The sequence below is a fragment of the Cavia porcellus genome, unplaced genomic scaffold (assembly GCF_034190915.1).
Source record: "Cavia porcellus strain 051 isolate PalLab524CR breed Dunkin Hartley unplaced genomic scaffold, mCavPor4.1 scaffold_28, whole genome shotgun sequence".
NCBI classification, from domain to species: Eukaryota; Metazoa; Chordata; class Mammalia; order Rodentia; family Caviidae; genus Cavia; species Cavia porcellus.
In genome coordinates, this window is record NW_026947511.1 from 30,997,418 (window position 1) to 31,018,150 (window position 20,733).

A 20,733-nucleotide genomic window follows, 5' to 3' on the forward strand; every position below is an offset into this window, starting at 1 on the left:
AATTAACATTCCTTTTTTTGTTTGTTTTTCTTTGTTTTGAGACAGGATCTGGCAACATAGTTCAGGCCAGCCTTGAACTTGCTATAGACCTGAGGCCAGCCTCAAATGCATGATCCTCCTGCCTCAATTTCCCAAGAGCTAGACATACAAGTCTTGCCCAGTTTATTAACATTCTTGTACATATTGATTCCTTCCTGGAAAAAATTCCTGGAAGTGGACTTGTTAGGTGAAAAGGTGTGTTTATCTAACTCTTTAACAGGTATCCCTAAATTAACTTCCAAAAGTATGTACCAATTTATGTTTTCTGATGAGCCAAAAATACTGACTTTAAATACATTATTTTCAATATATCACATAAGGCCTCACATTATTAAAAATAGGGATTACACATGACTGGACACAGTGATGAATGCCTATGATCCCACTACTGGAAAGGCTGAGGCTGAGGCCAACCTGAATTACATAATGAGAGTCTCAAAATATTTTTTAAAAAATCAACCTTCTCCTGCCTCCTGATATTTGTCAACCCTACTCTACTCTTTTTATCAATCTAATCTGAAATTTCTAGAATTTCTAGAATATTAATAGAATCTTTTGCACCTGGTTTCTCACACTTAAACCACTTGAGACCATCTGTGTTATTATGTTTTATTAGTTTGTTCTTTCCTCTTTGTTGTTGAGTAATATTCTATTGTATGGATATACCACTATTATTTTATTCATGCATCAGCTAATGGGTATATGAGTTTTTTCCAGTATTTGAAAAATTACTAATATTTTGAATAAAGAATCTCTGGATTTAAGTACAAAAACTTTTTAATTAAAAAATAAAATGGGGGCTGGGGATTTGGCTCAGCGGCATAAGCGTTTGCCTGGCAAGTATGAGGGTATGAGTTCAACCCCCCAACACCCCTCCAAAATTAAAAAATAAAAAAGGGATTATGCCTTTAATACTGTCTCAGAGTGCTTTGCAACCTACAAAGCATAGTTTTCTCTGAAAGTTATATATATTTGAGGTTTTTTTTTTCTCACCTACTAGGGTTCCTTGAGGCAGGGATTTTCATTTTTTACATTTTTGTGTTCCTTAAGAGATCTTGCCTATCCCAGCATTCAGGAGGCTGAAGCAGGAGGATTGCCACAAATTAGACGTCAATTTGGCAGCAAGTGAGTTCCAGAGCAGCCTGAACTACACAGCAAGACCCTGTCTTAGACAGAAGAAAAAGAAAAAAAAAAAAGAGACCTTGCCTAAAGTCAGTAGCCAATAAATCTTTTGTTGACTCTCATTTGCTAAATATATTTAGCAGTCAGATTGCAGTCAGAACTATTCAAGGATTAGTAATCAGGGACTCATAATGATACAGCCAAGAAATAGTCGTGCCCTTCAGATCTTCTCTTGGTAGGTTAATGTCAAAGCTTGCTTCTGTTGGGCACAGTTAAGAGGGTGATTTTTGACACTTGTACTCCTAAAATGAAAGGTATCTTTCATGGGAAATAAAATGCTTAACACAAACTGAAAGGAACCACTGGCATGGGGATATAGCTCAGTGAGGCCCTAGGTATGATACCTAGCACTCTTCTAAAAAGAGGAAGGAAATTACACAATGAATGCTTCAGACATTTTTTTCTTTCCCAACAGTTAGAAAAAGTTAGAAATTTTTGGGCCCATATGAATTTCATAGCTGTCTTTTGAAATATTTTCCTAATAGCTATTTGATTTAAAATTTTTCTTACCTACCAGATTTTCATTAGAGGTATTCTGGTTTTTACCTACTTTGAGAAACTTGGGTTTGTTACTCTGGAGATATCCAGGCTTTTTACTTGGTCTATTTGTTAGAATAATGCTAGCTGCTGTAACACAAATGTCAGAATTTCAGTGGCCAGTGGCTGAAAGTATAGCTCAGTGGTAGAGCTCATGCTTAGTATGCATGAGGCCCTGGGTTCAATATTAAACGTTCAATGGCTTAGTACAGTAGAAATTTTTATTTTGTCGTGCTGGAGATTGAACCTATATCTTGTATACACCAAGTCACACTCTACCACTGAGCTACTTCTCCCAGCCAATCTGGTGGAAGTTTATTTTTCACTAATACTCCAGCACAGAGGGTCTTTGGTTGGTGGGTAGATTTTGTCCACATGTGAGGCAAGGATGCACGGTTCTCTAATAACCCTGTCTTTTCCCTTGACATCTTCTAAGCAGAAGGGGAAAAGAGTAAATAAGATATATCCATTAAACCATAATCTTCAGGAGAAAAAAAAAAAAAGATATATCCCCTCCTTTTTTTTTTTTTTTTCCTGGTACTGGGTTTTGAACCCAGGCCCTTTGCACTGAACTACTTTTCCTGTCCTTTTTTAAAGTCTTAAAATAGATTCTCATTAAATTGTCTAGGCTGGGCCCAAATTTGCAGTTCTCCACTGCAGCTCCCAGAGTGCTAGGATTACAGGTGTGCGCCAACATATGCCAGCTTATATCCACTTCTTAATTGCTTCCACCTAGAAGAGATACACATCACTTCCAACCTTGGCCCTCCTAGATACAAAGAAGGAGATGGAGGCCTTGGCTTGGCAGCCACCTCCTGCTCACAAGTTTACAATATGAGGCAGAGGGCTGGAGTTTTAGCTCAGTGGCACAAGTGCCTGCTTGGCAAGCGTGAGGTCATGAGCTCAGTCCTGGTACCAAAAAAAAAAAAGCGGGGAGAAATCTATATCTTAAGTGGATAATTTGCTGATTCTCACGACTTATCAGCATGGCAAAACAGGTTTCAGTTTCATACATTTGAAAGGAAGTACCAGTTAACGGTAGGAATGCAATGGAGAAGCCTGATCTCCTATTTAGTTTCTCTTTTCTTAGTGTTGCAAAGAGATCCCATCCTGGCTTAAAATATAACTTCCTTGGTGATTCATTCGCATACTATGACTTTTAAATTCCTTTTATTTCTGTTTTTCTCTAGGCACCTGGTAATGTCTCTGTATTGTGGAATAGCTTGTACAAGAAGAAATTTATGGTGCTCTAGGTTGCTGTCAACCTATGTCACTAAGACACGGTGAGTTTTGATCAACCTGAGCTCTAATTATTTTTGTGCTGTTATAAAATTGAAATATCTCAAGATCCCACATTAAAGATGTGTGATAAAATTACCCATAAGAATGATCATTATAGGGCCGGGGATTTAGCTCAGTGGCTTAAGAGCCTGCCTTGCAAGCACGTGGTCGTGAGTTTGATCCCCAGTACCGATTTAAAAAAAAAAAAAAAAAAGAATGATCATTATAAATTGCTTACAATTGAAAAAAATTTAACCAAGTTTCCTACAATATCTAGAATGCCTAAAATGTCAAGACTTTGTCTTTTCTACTGTGGTCCCTTAGTGCATAAAACAGTGACTACTGCGTAACACGCATGGAAGTGTTACTGAATGAATGAACTATAAGGGAGAAATTAAATTCCATACATATAAAGGAATAATAAACACATTCAAAACTATATTGAATAAACACATTGTAAACTATTTCCTGAAAATACTGTGAATAACTCCAACATCCTCTACTCCCTATCCCAAGAACTAAAGTTTAGGGTAAAAAAGTTATATATAGACTAGGATTTTAAAAATTATATATACATTGCAGTAAAGGAAAATGATAAAGGACTTTTTTGTCTAATCCTGGAAACATTTGAAATCACTAGCCTACGTTCATCTAGTTATAGAATTTAAATTTTATAGCATCTGTGTGATGTGGCCCAAGATTACCCTTGACCTAAGAAATGAATTTTAACCGTTAAGCTTAGACTGGCAGTACCTCTGGGGCTCCTTAGTAGTGCACTTGTAAAGCCCTTCAGGAGCTGGATACATGTGTGGCACGTGTATCCAAAATTTAGTGGCACAGAAGCATAAAATCCTTCACAAGTAAGAGCAAACAAATAACAAAATTACAATATTTATTTTAGGTATTGATGCATTTAGGTTGCCTGTGTTCTTCAGGCTGAAAATTCAAGAAAAGTACAGAATTATTGACTAAAGTATAATAACTATGTATCTTGAAGTGGTTAGGAATATTTAAAGTGAATCAAAACTAAAAATAATTTTTAAAAATCAAAATCATGAGAAAAACAAAAAAGTTTGTCAATAAACAATGATATTAAAAATGTTTAAGAAAAAAAGACTTCAGATGAGCAGGTATGATCGACTTTAAATATATACATATCTACATTGATACATAATATTCATAGTTAGGAGTGTTCCAGACTACAAACAGTGCTCATCTCTGACTGGTGGAGTTGCTAATGGTTTCCTTTTCTTATAAAAATCAGCAAATTACATTTTCTAATTTTTAAACAATGACTATTTTTACTATAATCATAAAAAATTAAAGTTTAAAAATAAGTATTTTCAACCTTAATAATGTTTGCGTGTTATCATAACTAAAGGAAAAAACAAATTTTTGAAGAGTTCCTAAAAAAAGTAAATGAAATAAAAAAATAAAGTTTCTTATTGAGAAGCATGTATGAACTTTTGGATCTCAGTTCCAGTTCCAGTGATATCCTGTGTTTAAGACCTTAACCTGTATGTTTTTGTAGGTGTTTTGCTGTTTAGGGTCATTAGGGCAAAGCACAGGTTGTACCACTGTCTCTTTTACGAAGGCAGCCGTGTTTGTTCTATTGTGTATATTTGGTAACTTCTAAAGTGGCACATGTCTCTCCTTTGTCATACATTGAGTCTTTGCCCCATGCGGCTGTAATCACTCAAAATAAGTTTAAAAATATCAGAAGTCTGTAGATCAGGTTTCTTCTGTTTTCTATTTATAAAGACCTCATTGTAGTTCGTTTGACTTCACGGTCAAAGTAGGCTCCTAAAGATGACTACTGGAATTTATTTGTTATTTTGTTTTTTATTTTCATTTGTACCAACTCTGCCTATGGGTGTTAGGGACATTCACAGATCCCATAGAAAATATCTGTAAATTGTGTTTTCTACTTACATAACAAAATATGCCATATTCCTGAGATCCTGTTTTAGGATTTTTGAAGGCAAAAATAATTAATCTTAAGCCCCAAGAAGAATCTGTATTCAATCTCCGCTGAATCACGTGGATTCACCCTGATTCACGTGGAATCAACCCTGATTTGATTCTCAAGGCTCTCAAAAAGATAAGACTACCCTTAAAAAGTACTAGAAAAGCCTAGGACTTGCCTTATTATTATCTCTTTTTTTGAGAAACCAGTGAGAGAATGTTTTTTGAGAAACCCAATAAGAGAATGTAATTTTCCACATTTTTATTTTGGCTCCTGAAAATACTATCCTTATGTAGTAGTTCAAGCACAGGATTCATCAGTGGTCCCTTCAATATAGCTAAGGTAAGAGTGGGACAGTAAAAAGAATTTGGTATGTACATGTGCCAAATCCCCACAATGATGTAATCATCATGTACTGCAAACATGTACCAATAAAAAAATTTTAATGAGGGCTGGGCATAGTGATGCCACCTGTAATCCTAGCACTCAGGAAGCTGAGGTAAAAGGATCACTGTGAATCTGAGGCCAGCCAGGGCTACAAAGTGAGTTCAAGGCCAGCCTGAACTACAGAGTGAGACCTTGTTTTTTTTTTTTTTTAAAGATAAGGATCTAAGGTATTTAAAAGAAGGGTACATTGAAGGTAAAATATGTTCCTGGTCTTCTCCAGAATGAGTGAGAGTTGGTAGTGTTTGCTCCCATCTCTAAGATTCTGTGGTTGATGTTGTTATCGTGGCACTTGTTTTCCTGTCACCCACTGCCTGTAAATTCTTGCCTCACAGTATAATATTGGCAAAGTACCTTGAAGTTCAACTCGGTAAATATTTATTGAATTGAGCCATTCAACCTGCTAATTACTGAGCATGCAGGTGGAGAAGGACAGACCCTGCTTTGAAGGAGTTCATAGTTTTCCCAGGGAGACAGATAAATGAAGAAATGATACAATAATGCAACCACAGGAGTATGGGCAAGGTGTGTAATAGGATGGGAGAAGGAACGAGTGACTTCTGTGGCCGCCTTGCATCCTTTTGGGGGCAATTCAGAATATAAATAAATAAAGGGAAATAACAGTAGTAAAAAAGGAATGCAGGAGGAGAGTTCTCAAAAATGAACGCTTTACAATTAAATGTGGTCTTGTAATGGCTTATTTCCCAAATACAGGTATTTATTTGAACTGAAAGAAGATGATGATGCATGTAAAAAAGCCCAGCAGACAGGAGCATTTTACCTGTTTCATAACCTGGCTCCTTTGCTTCAGACAGCAGACCGTCGATACACCATACCCCGGTTTAGCCTACTAGGTAAGCTCAAAGCAGACTGCTGGCCACTGAGCTGAATTCAGCACATACTGGATCACTGAGAAATATCCTTGACCTATACAGAGTCCAGAGTTTTCCAGATACCTTTTGAGCCTTGAGTTTATAAAACTGCTTCTACCAATTACTAATTTATTTTGTGAAGCTTAGTTGTCTGATCAAATGTTATTTGGTGATGATATAAGCCATTCGTGCCTCAACAAAACTGCTATCCAGATTAGACTTGCTGTTTGTGTGGTAAATTCCTTTTTATTTGAACACAGCCACACTTATTTGTTGACATATCGTCTATGGCTGCTCTTGCATTAGTGGCAGGTAAGCAATTAGGACAGAAACTGTATGATCACAAAGCCTAAAATAATTAGTATCTCTTTACAGAGAAAGTTTGCCAACTTGTACTTTAAAGTAGTGATTTCCAGCCTCCATAGAAGTACATACTGTTACACTAGAAAAAGTGTTAGATTTGCATCCTAACTTGATTTTTACTAGAAGATCAAATTTTAAACTAAATTTAAATTAATTTATTTTGAGAACCTTTTTAGAGGTACATAAGTTATTAGGATTTCTTTTTGATTTTTTTTTTTTTTTTGACACAGGGTCTCACTTTATTGCCCAGGCTGGTTTTGTATTCCTAAGTTTAAGAAATCCTCCTGCCTGAGACTCCTGAATATTTGAAGCTACAGTATTTACCACCACACCTGGCTGGAATTTGCTATTTGACTATTAATTTTCAGCTTTATATTGACATATAAGTATAATTAGTCACTATGTACTTTTTAATACATTGCTGATGGATTTCTCTCATAAGTCAGATTTTGGAGTATTTGGGTAAGTAGTTTCCAGCTGTGCAAAAGAATACAAGGATCCTGTTAGAAGGCATTAAACATTATTTAGAGATTTAACAATGTTACATTATGAACAAATAGATGAGTCCTTCATGGAGAGGACAAGCTTTCTCCCTATATAGCATTTACCTTTCTCAGATAACTATTCCACTTTGGTCCAGTAAAGCAACAATCTGGAAGTTAATTACAGAATTGAATTGGTCTTTACCATTTTAAGTATAATATGTAGTTTTTCAATACCTTAATAACTCAGCTATTGTGCATTTTCTGAACAGTGGGGCTGTGTTCTTCCCATTATGCAATTATGGAGCAATCAGTTACACAGATAGAATTCCTCCTTTGGTCTAGACTCCTGCGATTACTGAGATGAAGACAGATGCCTAGAGAGCTTAAGTGACTAGACTTATACAGCTAATTAGCTGTAGGACAGTTTATATCTCAAGCCAGTAGTGGTAAATCTATGGCATATGTGGCACATGAGGCTATTTATATTATTGAAAGATTCACCATCACTGCCTTAAGCCAAGTTTAGCTGGACCTTCAATGCTCATATTCAAATAATTGCAGACCAAAAGTATTTGGAAAAAAACTGTGTCTATACTGAACATGTGCAGATTTTTTTTCTTGACATCAACCCATAAACAATATAGTATAACAATTATTTACATAGGATTTGCATTGTATTAGATATTATAAGTAACTAGAGATCAATTAAAGTATATGGGAGGGAGCCGCAGGTGCTCGCAGCTCAGAAATGGCAGAATTTGGTGCTATGGAGAAATCTTTGGTAGAATACAAGAGTGCAGTAGAGAAGAAACTAACAGAGAACAAATGTAACACAAACACAGTAAGGTGCTGTGCCGCTGAGCTAGATCCCTGGCTTGGTACCACATTTTAGATAGGATTAAGAAGCTCTATGTACCCAACTTCCCATCACGGAGGTATGGATAAAAAAGATGTATTTTTATACAATTGAATACTACTCAGCTGTAAAGGATAAACTTGAGACTTTTATAGGTAAATGGATACAACTTGAGACTATACTCACATCATATTTTCTCCCTAGTGTAATAAGTCAAAAGAGTAAATAAGATCCAAAACAATAGATGCTCTGAAATGGGAATAATGTTCAAAAAGAAGGAGGAACTGGGACGGGAGAAAGGAGAAAAGATGAAAGGGAAAAGGGAAAAAAATATGTATATACACATACAAGATACTTAAAGTAGTTATACTACTAATTTCTGTTGGTTCACTGAAAAGAAAGGGTTTGTGTTTATGTTGTTTGATCGATTTTTCATGCCTATATCTTGTAATATGAGCAACTATGAAGATAGTATATAATGTATTAACCATTGTTACTCTCCTACTATTTTATGTTGAAATTTTGTATCTTTTTAAACTTTTTCTCACTAAAATAAAATTTTAAGAAAGCTCTGTTGTGCTGTTCCACAGTCAAGTGACTTTGGTTAATAATAATGTACTATATACTTCAAAAACTAGAAGAATTTTTGATGTTTTCACCATAAATTATAAATATTTGAGAGAATTATTTAACATGATTTTTTAAATCAGTACCAGGGATCGAACTCACGACCAAATGCAAGGCAGGAGCTTATGCTGCTGAGCTAAATCCCCAGCCGCCATATTTAATATAAACATTACACAATGTCCATATGTATCAAAATATCACATAGTATTCTATAAATATGTACAGTTTTTGTATTAGTTTTAAAAATAAATTTAATAATAAAAAATAAAGTATATGGGAAATTGAAAGGTTATATGCAAACATACCATTTATATATGAGACTTTAGCATCTGCCTATTTTGATATCTGAGGGGTAACCAGTCCCACAAAGGTACTGAGGCAACTGGTTACTTCCTTTAAACTGAAGTAGATGACTTCTTATATGTCTAGCACAACTGTGGTAATGTAACAGAAATCTTGTTTATTTCCCTCTTGTTTCTTAGAGGTGGAAAGACTCCTGCATAAGTTTGGACAGGATGCACAAAGAGTGGAAGATTCTGTGCTGATTGGATGCTCTGAACTGCATGAAGCATGGTTTGCTCTGGATCTAGGTCTCAACAGCTCCTTTTCCATACATGGTACATAGAACATCATTTAAATGGACTGCAGTGATTCTCAGACTTTGGGATACACACAGTATCATTTCTAAGAAAATTGTAAGAATACAAAAAAGGTTGTCAACTCTTTAAGGACATAACACTATCATCTACCATCATTTAAAATATAAAACATTTTAAAAAATACTGAGCATTTTAATGCTTTCTTTCTAAACTGAGTGATGGTTTTCTCTAAGCCAGTATGTATTTTATAAGCCTTAAACATTTTATAAGAAATAGACATTATTCTTTCTCTTACCAATGCAGGGAAATGGCGATATTACCAGTGCTCAGGCCAACACTTAGGAACCACTTTGCTCTAGGTTCCTGGTTCCTCTTAGACTTTCCTTTACCCTGGAAGGTGTGTGGGTGTAAATGTAAAGCTGCTGGAATGGGCTTCAGACAGGAATTTAGAGATCCCATTTCATCTTTTTTCCAGGGAGTGTATAGCTAATGCAAATAGTCTAAATTCCCTGAGGATCTTGAGAAATACAGTTCCAGTGTTTCCAAAACTGGCCTGACTATAAGAATAACCTGGTACTTCTTTAAAAAAATTCCTGGGGCTTACTCTACACCTGCTGCTTCAGAATATCCAGGTAGGGGCCTGAGAAACTATCACTTTTCCTTTCTCCAGCAGATGCTTATTAGGCAAGTTTGGAAAACAGTACTTAACAAGATAGACTGGAAAGGGCCCAGAGGCAAAGTCTGACATTTGTTTAACTTCATTCTCTTTTACAATTTTCTAGCCTCCTTACCAAGATCTGAAGTGGAGACAGAGCTCAAGGGGTCTTTCACTGAGCTAAGGAAAGCTCTCTTTCAGCTGAATTCAATGGATTCTTCCTTGCTATTCACGGTAGATTCAAATTTCTTACTTCTATAGGAAGTTTAGTAAAGTAACAGTGCTAGGCCTAATTTAATTTATTCTTTTGTAGAGCATGGTCCTTCCTAAGACCTTGATGAAAGAAAATGAGCTATAGGAAGACTGATTATTCTACCACGCTTTGCCTTATTTTGGCAGAATTGCTATCAAGACTGTTTTCTACTAAGGACATAGAGATCTATGGCAATGATTATCAACCTCATAAACATTTCTAATGACATACTGTATCACGTTTTTCATATAGGAAATAATTTTTCATTGCATTAATGAATTGTCCTCACAGCTTTAGATTTTATTTGCAATGGGGGTTAATTGTCTATTGTAAGAAAAACTTTTAAATATTTTTTAGTTGCAAAAATATTCCAGCCATATTGAGGAAGAATACATTTGATTGTTTGTATTGGAAATGTTGTCTTTTTAAGTTAGGTTATGCACACATGGATGTTTATCATATTTATTATATTTTAAATGATTCATATTGCATTAAAATGCCTCCTTTATTCAGATTTCTGATGCTAAGGGAATGTTCATATAGTTCATTATCTTAAACAGTAACCATTTAAAGATGAATGAGTTTGGAAAGGTTGCGAGTTGCTCTAGAATCTGGGCCCAGCGCTGTTATGGATAAGCCCGCTGTCTTCTCTAAATGAAACTAGGCTCATCTTTGTATTCCTAGGCTCAGGCTCTTCTCCGATGGCATGATGGTCATCAGTTCTGCAGCAAAAGTGGGCAGCCCACCAAAAAGAATATCGCCGGCAGCAAGCGTGTGTGCCCTTCCAATAACATCATCTATTACCCACAAGTAAGAGTTGCTGTACAAGGACAGTAATCTGAAAGGTGTACTTATATGTCCTGGGGAAGGAGACCTGCGAAATTGAAAGGCTTTTTAAATTATCCATTCCTTCGGTCCATTGGGAAGCCCCAAAGAGACAATTTCCATTCTCTTTTCTTAGATGGCTCCTGTCGTAATTACTCTGGTGTCAGATGGGACCCGGTGCCTGCTTGCCCGCCAGAAATCCTTTCCCAAAGGGTTGTATTCTGCCTTGGCAGGCTTTTGTGATATAGGTAAGTATTATAGATCATATACAGTGTGGTAATGGAGGATAGAAAATCTTACTAATGCAGGTGATAGTAGAGGATAGAAAATCTTATTAATAGTAGATATTTCTCTGTCTTGTCATAATGCTTGACATCTTACGCACATTCTTTCCTCTCATGTCAAGAATACAGCATTCTGGCATTATGATTTCCCAGTATTAATTAGATAAAATTTCAAACATATAGCATAGTGGAAGAATCACGCAGTGGACTCCTATACACCTAATCACTTAGACTCTATAATTTTTTGACTATATAATTTTTATACTAACTTCATCACATATTTTTCATCTGCCAATCATCTTATTTTTTGAGGTACAGATTTTAAACAGTTTACATCTTTCTAAATATTTCAGCTTGCATAATGCTAAAATTCCACATTTAGTTTTTTTGTTTTGATATATCTTTTAGTTTATTGGGATAAAATCTACAAATGAAGAGAAATTTTTTTATAGCTAAGGGCAGCAGCAGCCTCTCCCATAGCCCTCTTCCTGTGCATTATACTAGCCCAGCAGGCTTACACACTCAGTCTGATGTCCAGCTCGACTTGATTCCTGTCTTGGAGAGACTCAGATTTAGGATACCCCACATTCTGCTCTCCTTTTACAAATGGGCTATCATGATACAGATACAACCCTTCTGCTCTCTGGCTGTCCTAAGTTATTCTGCTTACAGGTGAAAATGTGGAAGAGGCTGTCCAGCGAGAAGTTGCAGAAGAGGTGGGACTGGAGGTGGAGAGCATGCAGTACTCCGCATCTCAGCACTGGCCCTTTCCTAACAGCTCGCTCATGATTGCTTGTCATGCAGCTGTGAAACCAGGGCAGACAGAGGTAAGCGCTGGTGTTTACCTTCCGCTGGGATGCTTCCTTTGCTATGCCCAGTCTGCTGGTCAGCAAGAGCTTACTCAGCACCTGTCTAATCCGGCAGTGTCTAGACTACTATGATAAAGGCATTTTATTCTAGTAAACAAGCAGTCACCATCCTCCCTTCTACAGATGTGAATCATAAGATAATTTCTTTTCTCTTTTTCTTTTTTCTTTACCCTTTTAGACAGTGTCTCACCCTATCATTCAGGCTATTCGTAAACTCACTGTGTAGCCCAGGCTGGCCTCAAACTCACAGTTCTCCTGACTCAGCCTCCTGATTGCTGGAATTACAAGTGTGAGCCACCACACCCAGCTTCTTTTTACTTTTTAGCCATTTTATTTAACTACTTTGTTTTTTGGTAACAGGGATTGAACTCACAACCCTGCACTTACTGGGCGGGCACTTAAGCCATTGAGCTAAACCCTTGGACCTAACCATTTTATTTAAATAAAATTAAGACATATAAAGCAGTAATATATACATACAACTTGATGGGTTGGGAGATAAGTACGTACCTATGAAACTATCCACTAAGCATCATCATCAATATGTAAATTTATCACTTTCAAAAGTTTTCTCCTACACCCTGTATTTTTTTCTTTTGTGGTAAGAACATAGATTTATCCTTGTAGCAAATTTTAATATATTCAACACAGTATTGTTAATCATAGGCCCCATGTTGTACAAGTCTCCAGAACTTATTTTGTATAAGCTTTATATCCTTGACCAACACTTTTTTTTTTCTTTTTCGTTTTTATCGGTACCAGGGATCGAACTCACAAGCGCACACTTGCAAGGCAGGTGCTTATGCCACTGAGCTAAATCCCCAGGGCTACCAACACTTTCTTGTTTATCTTTTCAGTTTCTATGTGTAGGTGGGATCATGGAGAATTTGTCCTTCTATATCTGGTTCTTTTCACTTAGCATGTCCTCCATCATATTATTACAAATACAGGATCCCCTTCTTTTTAAAGACAATCTTCCTTATGTATCTGCCACACTTTATTCATTTATTGATGGACATTTAGGTTGCTTCCATATCCTGGCTGCTGTGAACACATGTGTACAGATACTCCTTAGAGATCCAGATTTCAATTCATTTGGATTTATATACTCTGAAGGAGGACTGCTGGATCAGATGGCGATTCCATTTTAAATATGTTAGGACCCTCCATGTTGTTTAGTGGCTACACCAACTTACATTTCCCCCAATAGTTTCTTGATTCCCTTGCTAACATTTGTTATCTTTTTTTTTTCCTAATAGCCATCATGTCAGGTATGAGCTAGTATCTTATTGTGGTTCTGATTTACATTTCTGTAATGATGAGCAGTGTTGAGCATTTTTTTCATGTGTCTCTTATATTCTCTTTTGAGAAATGCCCATAGTTGTTTAACACTTGAGTTATTTACCATTGAGTTGTAGGAGTTCCTTACATAGATATATAGTCCCTTTATAGATATATATGATCTTCAAATATTTTCTCTCATTCTGTAGAATGCCTTTTCACTTTTAGTTATTTCTTTTCCTTTTTGGTTTTATGTAATCCTGCTTTTACTTTTATTGCCTGTGATTTTGGTGTTGTATCTAAAAGATCATTGCCTAGTCCAGTGTCTAGCAGCTCACTCCCTTATGTTTTCTTCTAAAAAGCTTATGATTTCAAGTTTTAATCCATTTTGAGTTGTTTCTTGGTATATGGTATAAGGGTCCAATTTTATTTATTTGTATGTGGATATGCAGTTGTTCCAATACCATTTATATTGGCAATTTATCTTTCACCTTCAGATTGTAACAGTATCTTACAGTAGGCATATAATATATATATCAAATTTAATGGTCAACTTCAGGATTGATTTTATTGTCAATAAGCTAATCAAGGGTGTTGGGGACTAATGATACAATTATTGGAAGACTTCTGGTTGAAAGAGCTTTTCATTTTTGAGACAGGGTCTTGCTTTGTAGTTAGGTTGGCCTTGAACTCACTTTGTATCTCAGGCTAGCCTGGCACTGGGATTACAGGTGTGCATCACCATGCCTCGCTGAAAGGAGCTCAGATGTTGTCTTCTCTAACCTCATCTTGCCCTTCTGTAGTATCCTTGTTGTAGTCCCTGTCTACCAAAGACTGCCTATTGTGTATATTGCCTTTTAGGATGTCTGTTTCAGCTTACTGTGGACAAAGTTTACATTACTTTGCTTTGGGTTATCAGTAACTCTCATTCTTTTTTTTTTATCGGTACCGGGGATCGAACTCACGACTGCCTGCTTGCAAGGCAGGTGCTTATGCCGCTGAGCTAAATCCCCAGCCCTAGTAACTCTCATTCTTAAAGTAGGTTCTTTTTTTAATTCACAGTTACACAATCAATGGAAACACAAAGAAAAATGATTATTGTTCACAATTTACCACTCAGTGTTAGCCCATTTAATACTTCAGTATTTGTACTTCCAAGTTTTTAATTTAATGCCACTGATTTATTTTTGGTGTTGGGAGGCTGAGCTCAGGGATTCATGCATTTCTAAACCTCTGCTATACTTCTGAGCACAGTTCGTTTTATCCTTGCAGTTCTTTTTATGTATCTTTTTCCCTATGTAAAAAAAAATGCCTTAGTTATGCTTTTGTTTGTGGGATATATCTAGAACCAATATTTACCTTACCTGTAAAGCCCAGGTGTTCTTTTCCAAGACTAGTAGGTTGTATAACAACTTTCTTACCTTTGACCATAATATTTTACATTTTATAGTTTCTAATTATACATTCTTTTATTCTTTGTCTTTCAGATCCAGGTGAACTTGAGGGAACTAGAGGCAGCTGCCTGGTTTAGTTATGAAGAGATAGCCACAGCACTGAGCAGAAAGGGCCCCTACATTCAGCAACAGAATGAAACTTTCCCACTCTCACTGCCCCCCAAGTTAGCCATTGCCCACCAACTGATTAAGGAGTGGTTAGAAAAACAGACAGGTGCTTCCCTGTCTGCATAGGTCAAGCCATCAACATCTCTCCTGGACATCACCAAAGGACATATTTGAAATCCACTGTAAAGGAGAAGTGACCACAGGACCAGCTCCAAACCAAATGTGATGGCACATGACTGTAACCCCAACACCGTGCGAGGCTGAGGCAGGGATGAAATATGAACCCAGCCTGGACAATTTAATGATTTAGAAAGGTGCTGCCTCTAGCTGGACATGTTGTCACATGCCTGTAACCCCAGGACTTGGGGGGCTGAGGCAGGAGGATTGCTGTGAGTTGGAGGCCAGCCTGGGCTACAACGTTCAAGGCCAGACTGAACTACAAAGTGAAACTCTGTCTGAAGAAGAAAAAGAGAGAGAAAAAAAAGAATTAAGAGTACAGCAAAAACAATTTTTGGTGCAACAATAAACTGTTTTCATCTAGATTCTAAATCTTTGTGACTAGTAAATGTGCAGAAGCAATACTCAGTCTAGTTGAAAAGAGCTGGGGCAGGCGGCTCTAAGCACTGTGAGTAAAACATACAAGCCCAGCAGTCTTAAGATTTTTCACCTATTAGAGTCCCTTAGAACTAAGCAAAAGAAAAGCCAGAATTAGAAAAATTAAAGCAGAGAATCTCTTTTTGGCCCCAAAAGTTCACTGCTATCTTCATTACCAGAAAACCATCATTGCTTTGGGGAAATAAAAGTGCCTTTAGCTAGAATCCTCGAGAGATAATATGTGCTCGGACTTGACTGTCCTGTTAGGTTGGCAGCCTGCCTTTACCTGGAGTGAACTCTGCTTTTAGAAGGAAAACACATTCAGGAAAAAAAGAGGCCTGAGATTTCTTCATATCTTGCGGTCAGAAGAAAACAGTTCAGGGTTCATGTGTATTACTGTCTCCCAATCGTTTCTTTCTCTGTGGGTGTGTTTGTGAGCACATGTGTACACATCCCCAGTCAAAATACTGATAGAATGGGGGTGCAGGGTTCCTGGTTATGAATTTCTCAAACTTACCATGGAGTAACTGTTTACTTTTATTTATTTATTTGGTACCGGGAATCGAATTCAGGACCTTGTACTTGCCAGCACTAAGCTACATCCCCGGTGCCTGTTTGCTTTTTGATGAATCTGTTTTTTGGGAATTCAGAATGAGAGTGACTAACAGAAGCTGCAACACTGAAGTTTGTTTTCCCAGCACAAGCAGTAAGAGGGCACTACTATACAATTCTGAGGATATCTGAAAGCTGACGCAGAACAAGGCAGGTTGCTGTGCTGAAAATGGTGGATGAACTCATACAGGACACTAAGTAGAGAGGACATACGCATGGCAATGAGTTTTGAAGGTGCTATTTATGGCTAAATAGAACCCAGCTGAGACTACGATGCAGACTAGCAAAACCTTAAAACAAATATATTTGTCAGCAGAGGAAGCATGCCTCAAGTCAGTTAACCCTGGCAACAGGAATAAAAACTGATTTCTTACTTCTGTTTTCCTGTATCCACCCAACATTTAATATATTTAAATTTAGTATACCAAAAGTACGTGGTGAGAAAACTTTCTTACAATCAAGCTAGGACAGGATTCTCAACAAATGAAATGTACTTTCAAAATAAAACACAAATTAGTAAGACTAGAGTTACCCCAAACGTTTTAACATTTAAACTATTTATTGCCTTATGCAATAAAAAGAAACATTTCCACCCAATGCGTTCTTAACTCAGTGTGCACCACTGTTCCTGTTCCTCGACTCATCTCAGTAAACATCACTCTGAAAGTAAGAGGGCTGGCAGGAATATGGGATTAGTGTGTGACAGCGGACCCCAACAGGATGCTGCCACCCCCTTCTGGTTCTCCCCTTGGCTGTGGCGGGCTTTACTGTATCTGTCGGCTCTGCATTTTTGGATTCTACTGTAGACTGAAAGTACTTGGGGAAAATACCACATACGTATTTTCTTGTAATTATTACAGGATAACCATTATTTACATATTACACACATTGCATTAATATAATAATCCAGAGATGAAATACAGAAGATGTGCATAGATTACATACAAATATTATGTCATTTATTTTTATTTGACTTTGGGACGAGTACCAGCAACCACACTCAGGACCTCATGTTTGTCAGGTGTGCCACTGAGCTAATTCCTTGGCCCCTATTTATTTTTAAAATTTAGTTATTAGTACAATTGAGATATACATAGTGATCACATTCATCACAGGGAATTTGTACCTGTACATGATATCTTGTTTCCTTTTTCCCCGTTCCCTTCCCCTCTTTAATCCCTCTTCCCCTCCTGATCTACAAAGCTGTTTCCATTTTTATCCTTTTTTTTATTTTTCTTTTCCCTTCCTTCCTTTTTCCCTCTCCCCTCCCTAAATCCTTTTTGAACAATTTCTTCCTATTTCACAATTTCCGTTACACATTTTGGTTTATTTACACTTTCAATTTTCACACCAGAGACAATGTAATATTTATACATGTGTGTCCAATTTATTTCACTTCAGAGTATGATCTCATCAGAGTCTTTGGCAACCCACTTGGGACCCCTTCTGTCTCTCCCAGAGGGAAGCTTTCTTTCTCTCAATAAATATATTCTGCTCTTAAAAAAAAAAAAAGTATGGTCTCAATCCATTTATTTAGCTATAAACGTCTCAAGTTCATCCTTCTTTGTGGCAGAGTAGTACTCCACGGTATATCAAAAACACATCTTTTTTATCCATTAATCAACTGATGAGCATTTGGGTTGTTTCCAAAATTTAGCTATTATAAACTTTGCCAATATAAACATGGGTATGCATATATCCCTGTGGTATAAAGCTTTGAGTTCTTTTTTTTTTTTTTTTTTTTTTGGTACCAGGGATCAAATTAACCTCACACTTGGCAGGCAGGTACTTGTGCCGCAGAGTTGAATCCCCAGTCTTTTAATTCTTTTGGAAAAATATCCAGAAGAATAGCTGGGTCAAACGGAACCTCTAATCCTAGTTTTTGAGGAATCTCCACACTGATTTCCACAGTGGTTGTACCAGCCTATGCTCCCACCAACAATGCAGAATGGCTCCTTTCCCCACAGCCCCTCCAGCATTTGTTACTGTTTGACTTCTTGACAGTAGTCATTCTTTATGGGTAAGGAGAAATGTCAGTGTGGTTTTAATTTTACTATGCCATTATGTATAAAGGACTTGAGAATCTGTGGATTTCGATAAAGGGGGTAGGCTTTCAAATGAATCCCCATGGGTCTTGAGTGATAACTGTATGTCACTGTTTTTACTTTCATAGTAAGGTCATCTTTTTGCTGTTTATAGGTAAGATTTTATTCATTTTAGGAAGAAATGAGAATCATATTAAATAACCATTTTTCCTAGTAACAGGTATTATATTAATATCAAATTTCAATTTAAAGTAATATCAATGAATGAAATATCGAAATAGGCAAGTCCATAAAGACAGAAAGTAGGTTAATGGTTTTGAGGGACTGAGAAGAACAGAATGATGAGTAATCATTAGTGGGTACAGGTTTCTCTGTTGCGTGATGAGAATATTGTGGAAGCAAGACAGTGGTGATGGCTGCATAATTTTGTAAATATACTAAAAGCTCCAGCACTGTAGGCTTTAAAGAAAACTTTTTGGTATGTGATTATGTATCAGTAGACCTACTGTTTAAGAAGTAAGTTCTTTACCATATAGACTGTATACTTAAGATTTGTATATTTTATGCTTCATTTAAAAAGTTTAGAAAAAAAGTGAATAAACTGGAATTTTGCCAACTTAGGATTTTGAACAGTAGATAAATATACTTCAGGGGAAAATTACATATTCAGAATTACACTAGGGGAACACTGTGGTGTGGTATTTTCTTACCATAGAACGTACAGATCTCTCTTCTCAGAGGCTGTCCTGCAGCTTGACCCTATCCTGCTGATTCAGAACCTCGTGTATACCTGAGTGAAGAACACAGAGTTGTGCAGGAGGACATGTCTTGGGACTAGGGAGAAGACAACCTACGGAACTCGCAATGAAGAAACATTTTTAGTGAATGAGTAATGCACACTAGAAATGAATTCACCCAGACTCACTGTTTATTTAAAAAGAGGAAAACAAAGCCTGGTATGTTGGCTAACCTCTCACTGGCTTACTTGAGGTTCTGTGATCGCTGTTGTCGGGCAGCTGCACCCCCATGCTCTGTAAGAGGTTTGAGGCAGGCCCTGCCAGTCCAGCTTGGGAGCTGTAGGATTCCAATATATTTGAAACCAGGTTCAGGTCTACATCGACTGGGGCCATAGCAGAATCTCTGGCACCAGAATTTTCCTCATCTGAATTGTTACTGGTGGTCTCTGATGATGGGTCCTTATTTTAGAAGAAAATCACAGAATTATATCCCCTCAGACTGGATAGCAGTTACAATAAAAAGCTGTAAACAGCAATGTACATATGAATTCTAAGTTAAAACAAACTTCTATAACTTTTGTGATGTAAAAATGAAATCTAATAAACATGTGATTTAACTCATATTAAAAGTTACTGTCGGGGGCTGGGGATTTAGCTCAGCGGCATAAGTACCTGCCTTGCAAGCAGGTGGTCGTGAGTTTGATTCTCCGGTACCGATAAGAATGAAAAAGACAAAAAAAAAAAAAGTTACTGCCGGGCATGGTGAAGTACACCTGTAATCTCAGCACTTGGGAGGCTGAGGCACGAGCATTGCTGAGTTCAAGGCCAGACTGGGCCTACAAAGCGAACTGAGTTTGAGGTCAGCCTGAACTGCGTAGCAAAACCCTGCCTCAAAAAAAAAACGTTACCCCTAAATATTACAACATGCTTCATTGTAGGAAAAATTACTATACACTGAATGGTTTTGTCCTGATTTTGCAATAACCCAAAGAACATCACTAGAATTGAGGTGTTGATTTGACTTTTAAAAAAGAACATTTACAAAAACCCACAAGAATCTTAAATTTTCTTCTAAATGAAAGCAGTGAGATTTCTTTTTCTCCCCTCAGTGACAAATTTAAACAAAAAACTAAGGCTACATTGTTACTTGGCCCCCGAGGTCACAGGTTGGGGAGAGGAGTGGAAAGACTGCGGCTGATCTGGACTTTTTTTGTTGTTTTTTTCCTTTTTATTGGTACCGGGGATCAAACTCACGACTGCCTGCTTGCAAGGCAGGCGCTTATGCCGCTGAGCTAAATCTCCGGCCCCTGATCTGGACTTTTACATGACTGGACTCCAAAGTGCAGTCCATGGGGCAGCAGCATCTGCATCCTTCTAATCTTGCTAGAAGGAGAATCGCAGGTTTCCCCTCAGACTTGCTTAATCAAAATCTATATGGCAACAAAAGCCTTAGTTGATGTGTGGTTTCTAATAGGGCTTGGCAATGCTGAAAATGATTACAGTTTTAAATGGGGTTTGAATAATGAAAGCAAGGAGAATTAACATTAATTAGGAAGCCTATTATAAACAGACTTTACCATTGTCTCCTCTGGCTGTCATTGTTAATTCTACAACGGGAGGATACTAACTAATAGACACATTCACAGTGAATGGCTGAGTCAGATTGCAAACTGATTCTGTGAAACTCTGGGGTCCGTGTTCTTTCCATTATGTCTCTATCTAAAGATAGACAGTGCTGGTATAAAAACTAGGGTAAAAATGTGAC

The 20,733-nt window shown here is 37.1% G+C and overlaps 2 protein-coding genes across 9 annotated transcripts in view; one reads left to right on the plus strand and one right to left on the minus strand.

Moving 5' to 3' along the window:
* The window catches only part of Nudt13 (nudix hydrolase 13), a 35,158-nt gene extending 18,599 nt beyond the window's left edge, over positions 1-16,559 (plus strand). For 4 of the 7 annotated variants that reach the window (XM_003473784.5, XM_063239337.1, XM_013156828.2 and 1 more), the window contains 8 exons: positions 2,949-3,041; positions 6,164-6,303; positions 9,135-9,269; positions 10,034-10,140; positions 10,844-10,969; positions 11,121-11,232; positions 11,941-12,095; positions 14,906-16,559. In XM_003473784.5, the coding sequence (XP_003473832.1) occupies positions 2,959-3,041; positions 6,164-6,303; positions 9,135-9,269; positions 10,034-10,140; positions 10,844-10,969; positions 11,121-11,232; positions 11,941-12,095; positions 14,906-15,106 (1,059 nt within the window). In that variant the 5' untranslated portion in view covers positions 2,949-2,958 and the 3' untranslated portion in view covers positions 15,107-16,559. Of the gene's footprint in view, positions 1-2,948; positions 3,042-5,833; positions 5,975-6,163; positions 6,304-6,914; positions 7,147-9,134; positions 9,270-9,726; positions 9,884-10,033; positions 10,141-10,843; positions 10,970-11,120; positions 11,233-11,940; positions 12,096-14,905 lie in introns of those variants that run through there. The other 3 variants (XM_063239341.1, XM_063239340.1, XM_063239342.1) reach the window with 3 other exon arrangements.
* A 167-nt stretch (positions 16,560-16,726) lies between these two features.
* The window catches only part of Ecd (ecdysoneless cell cycle regulator), a 28,191-nt gene continuing 24,184 nt past the window's right edge, over positions 16,727-20,733 (minus strand). The window contains exon 14 of one of the 2 annotated variants that reach the window (XM_063239322.1): positions 16,727-19,021. In XM_063239322.1, the coding sequence (XP_063095392.1) occupies positions 19,004-19,021 (18 nt within the window). In that variant the 3' untranslated portion in view covers positions 16,727-19,003. Of the gene's footprint in view, positions 19,022-19,137; positions 19,428-20,733 lie in introns of those variants that run through there. The other variant, XM_003473601.5, reaches the window with a different exon arrangement.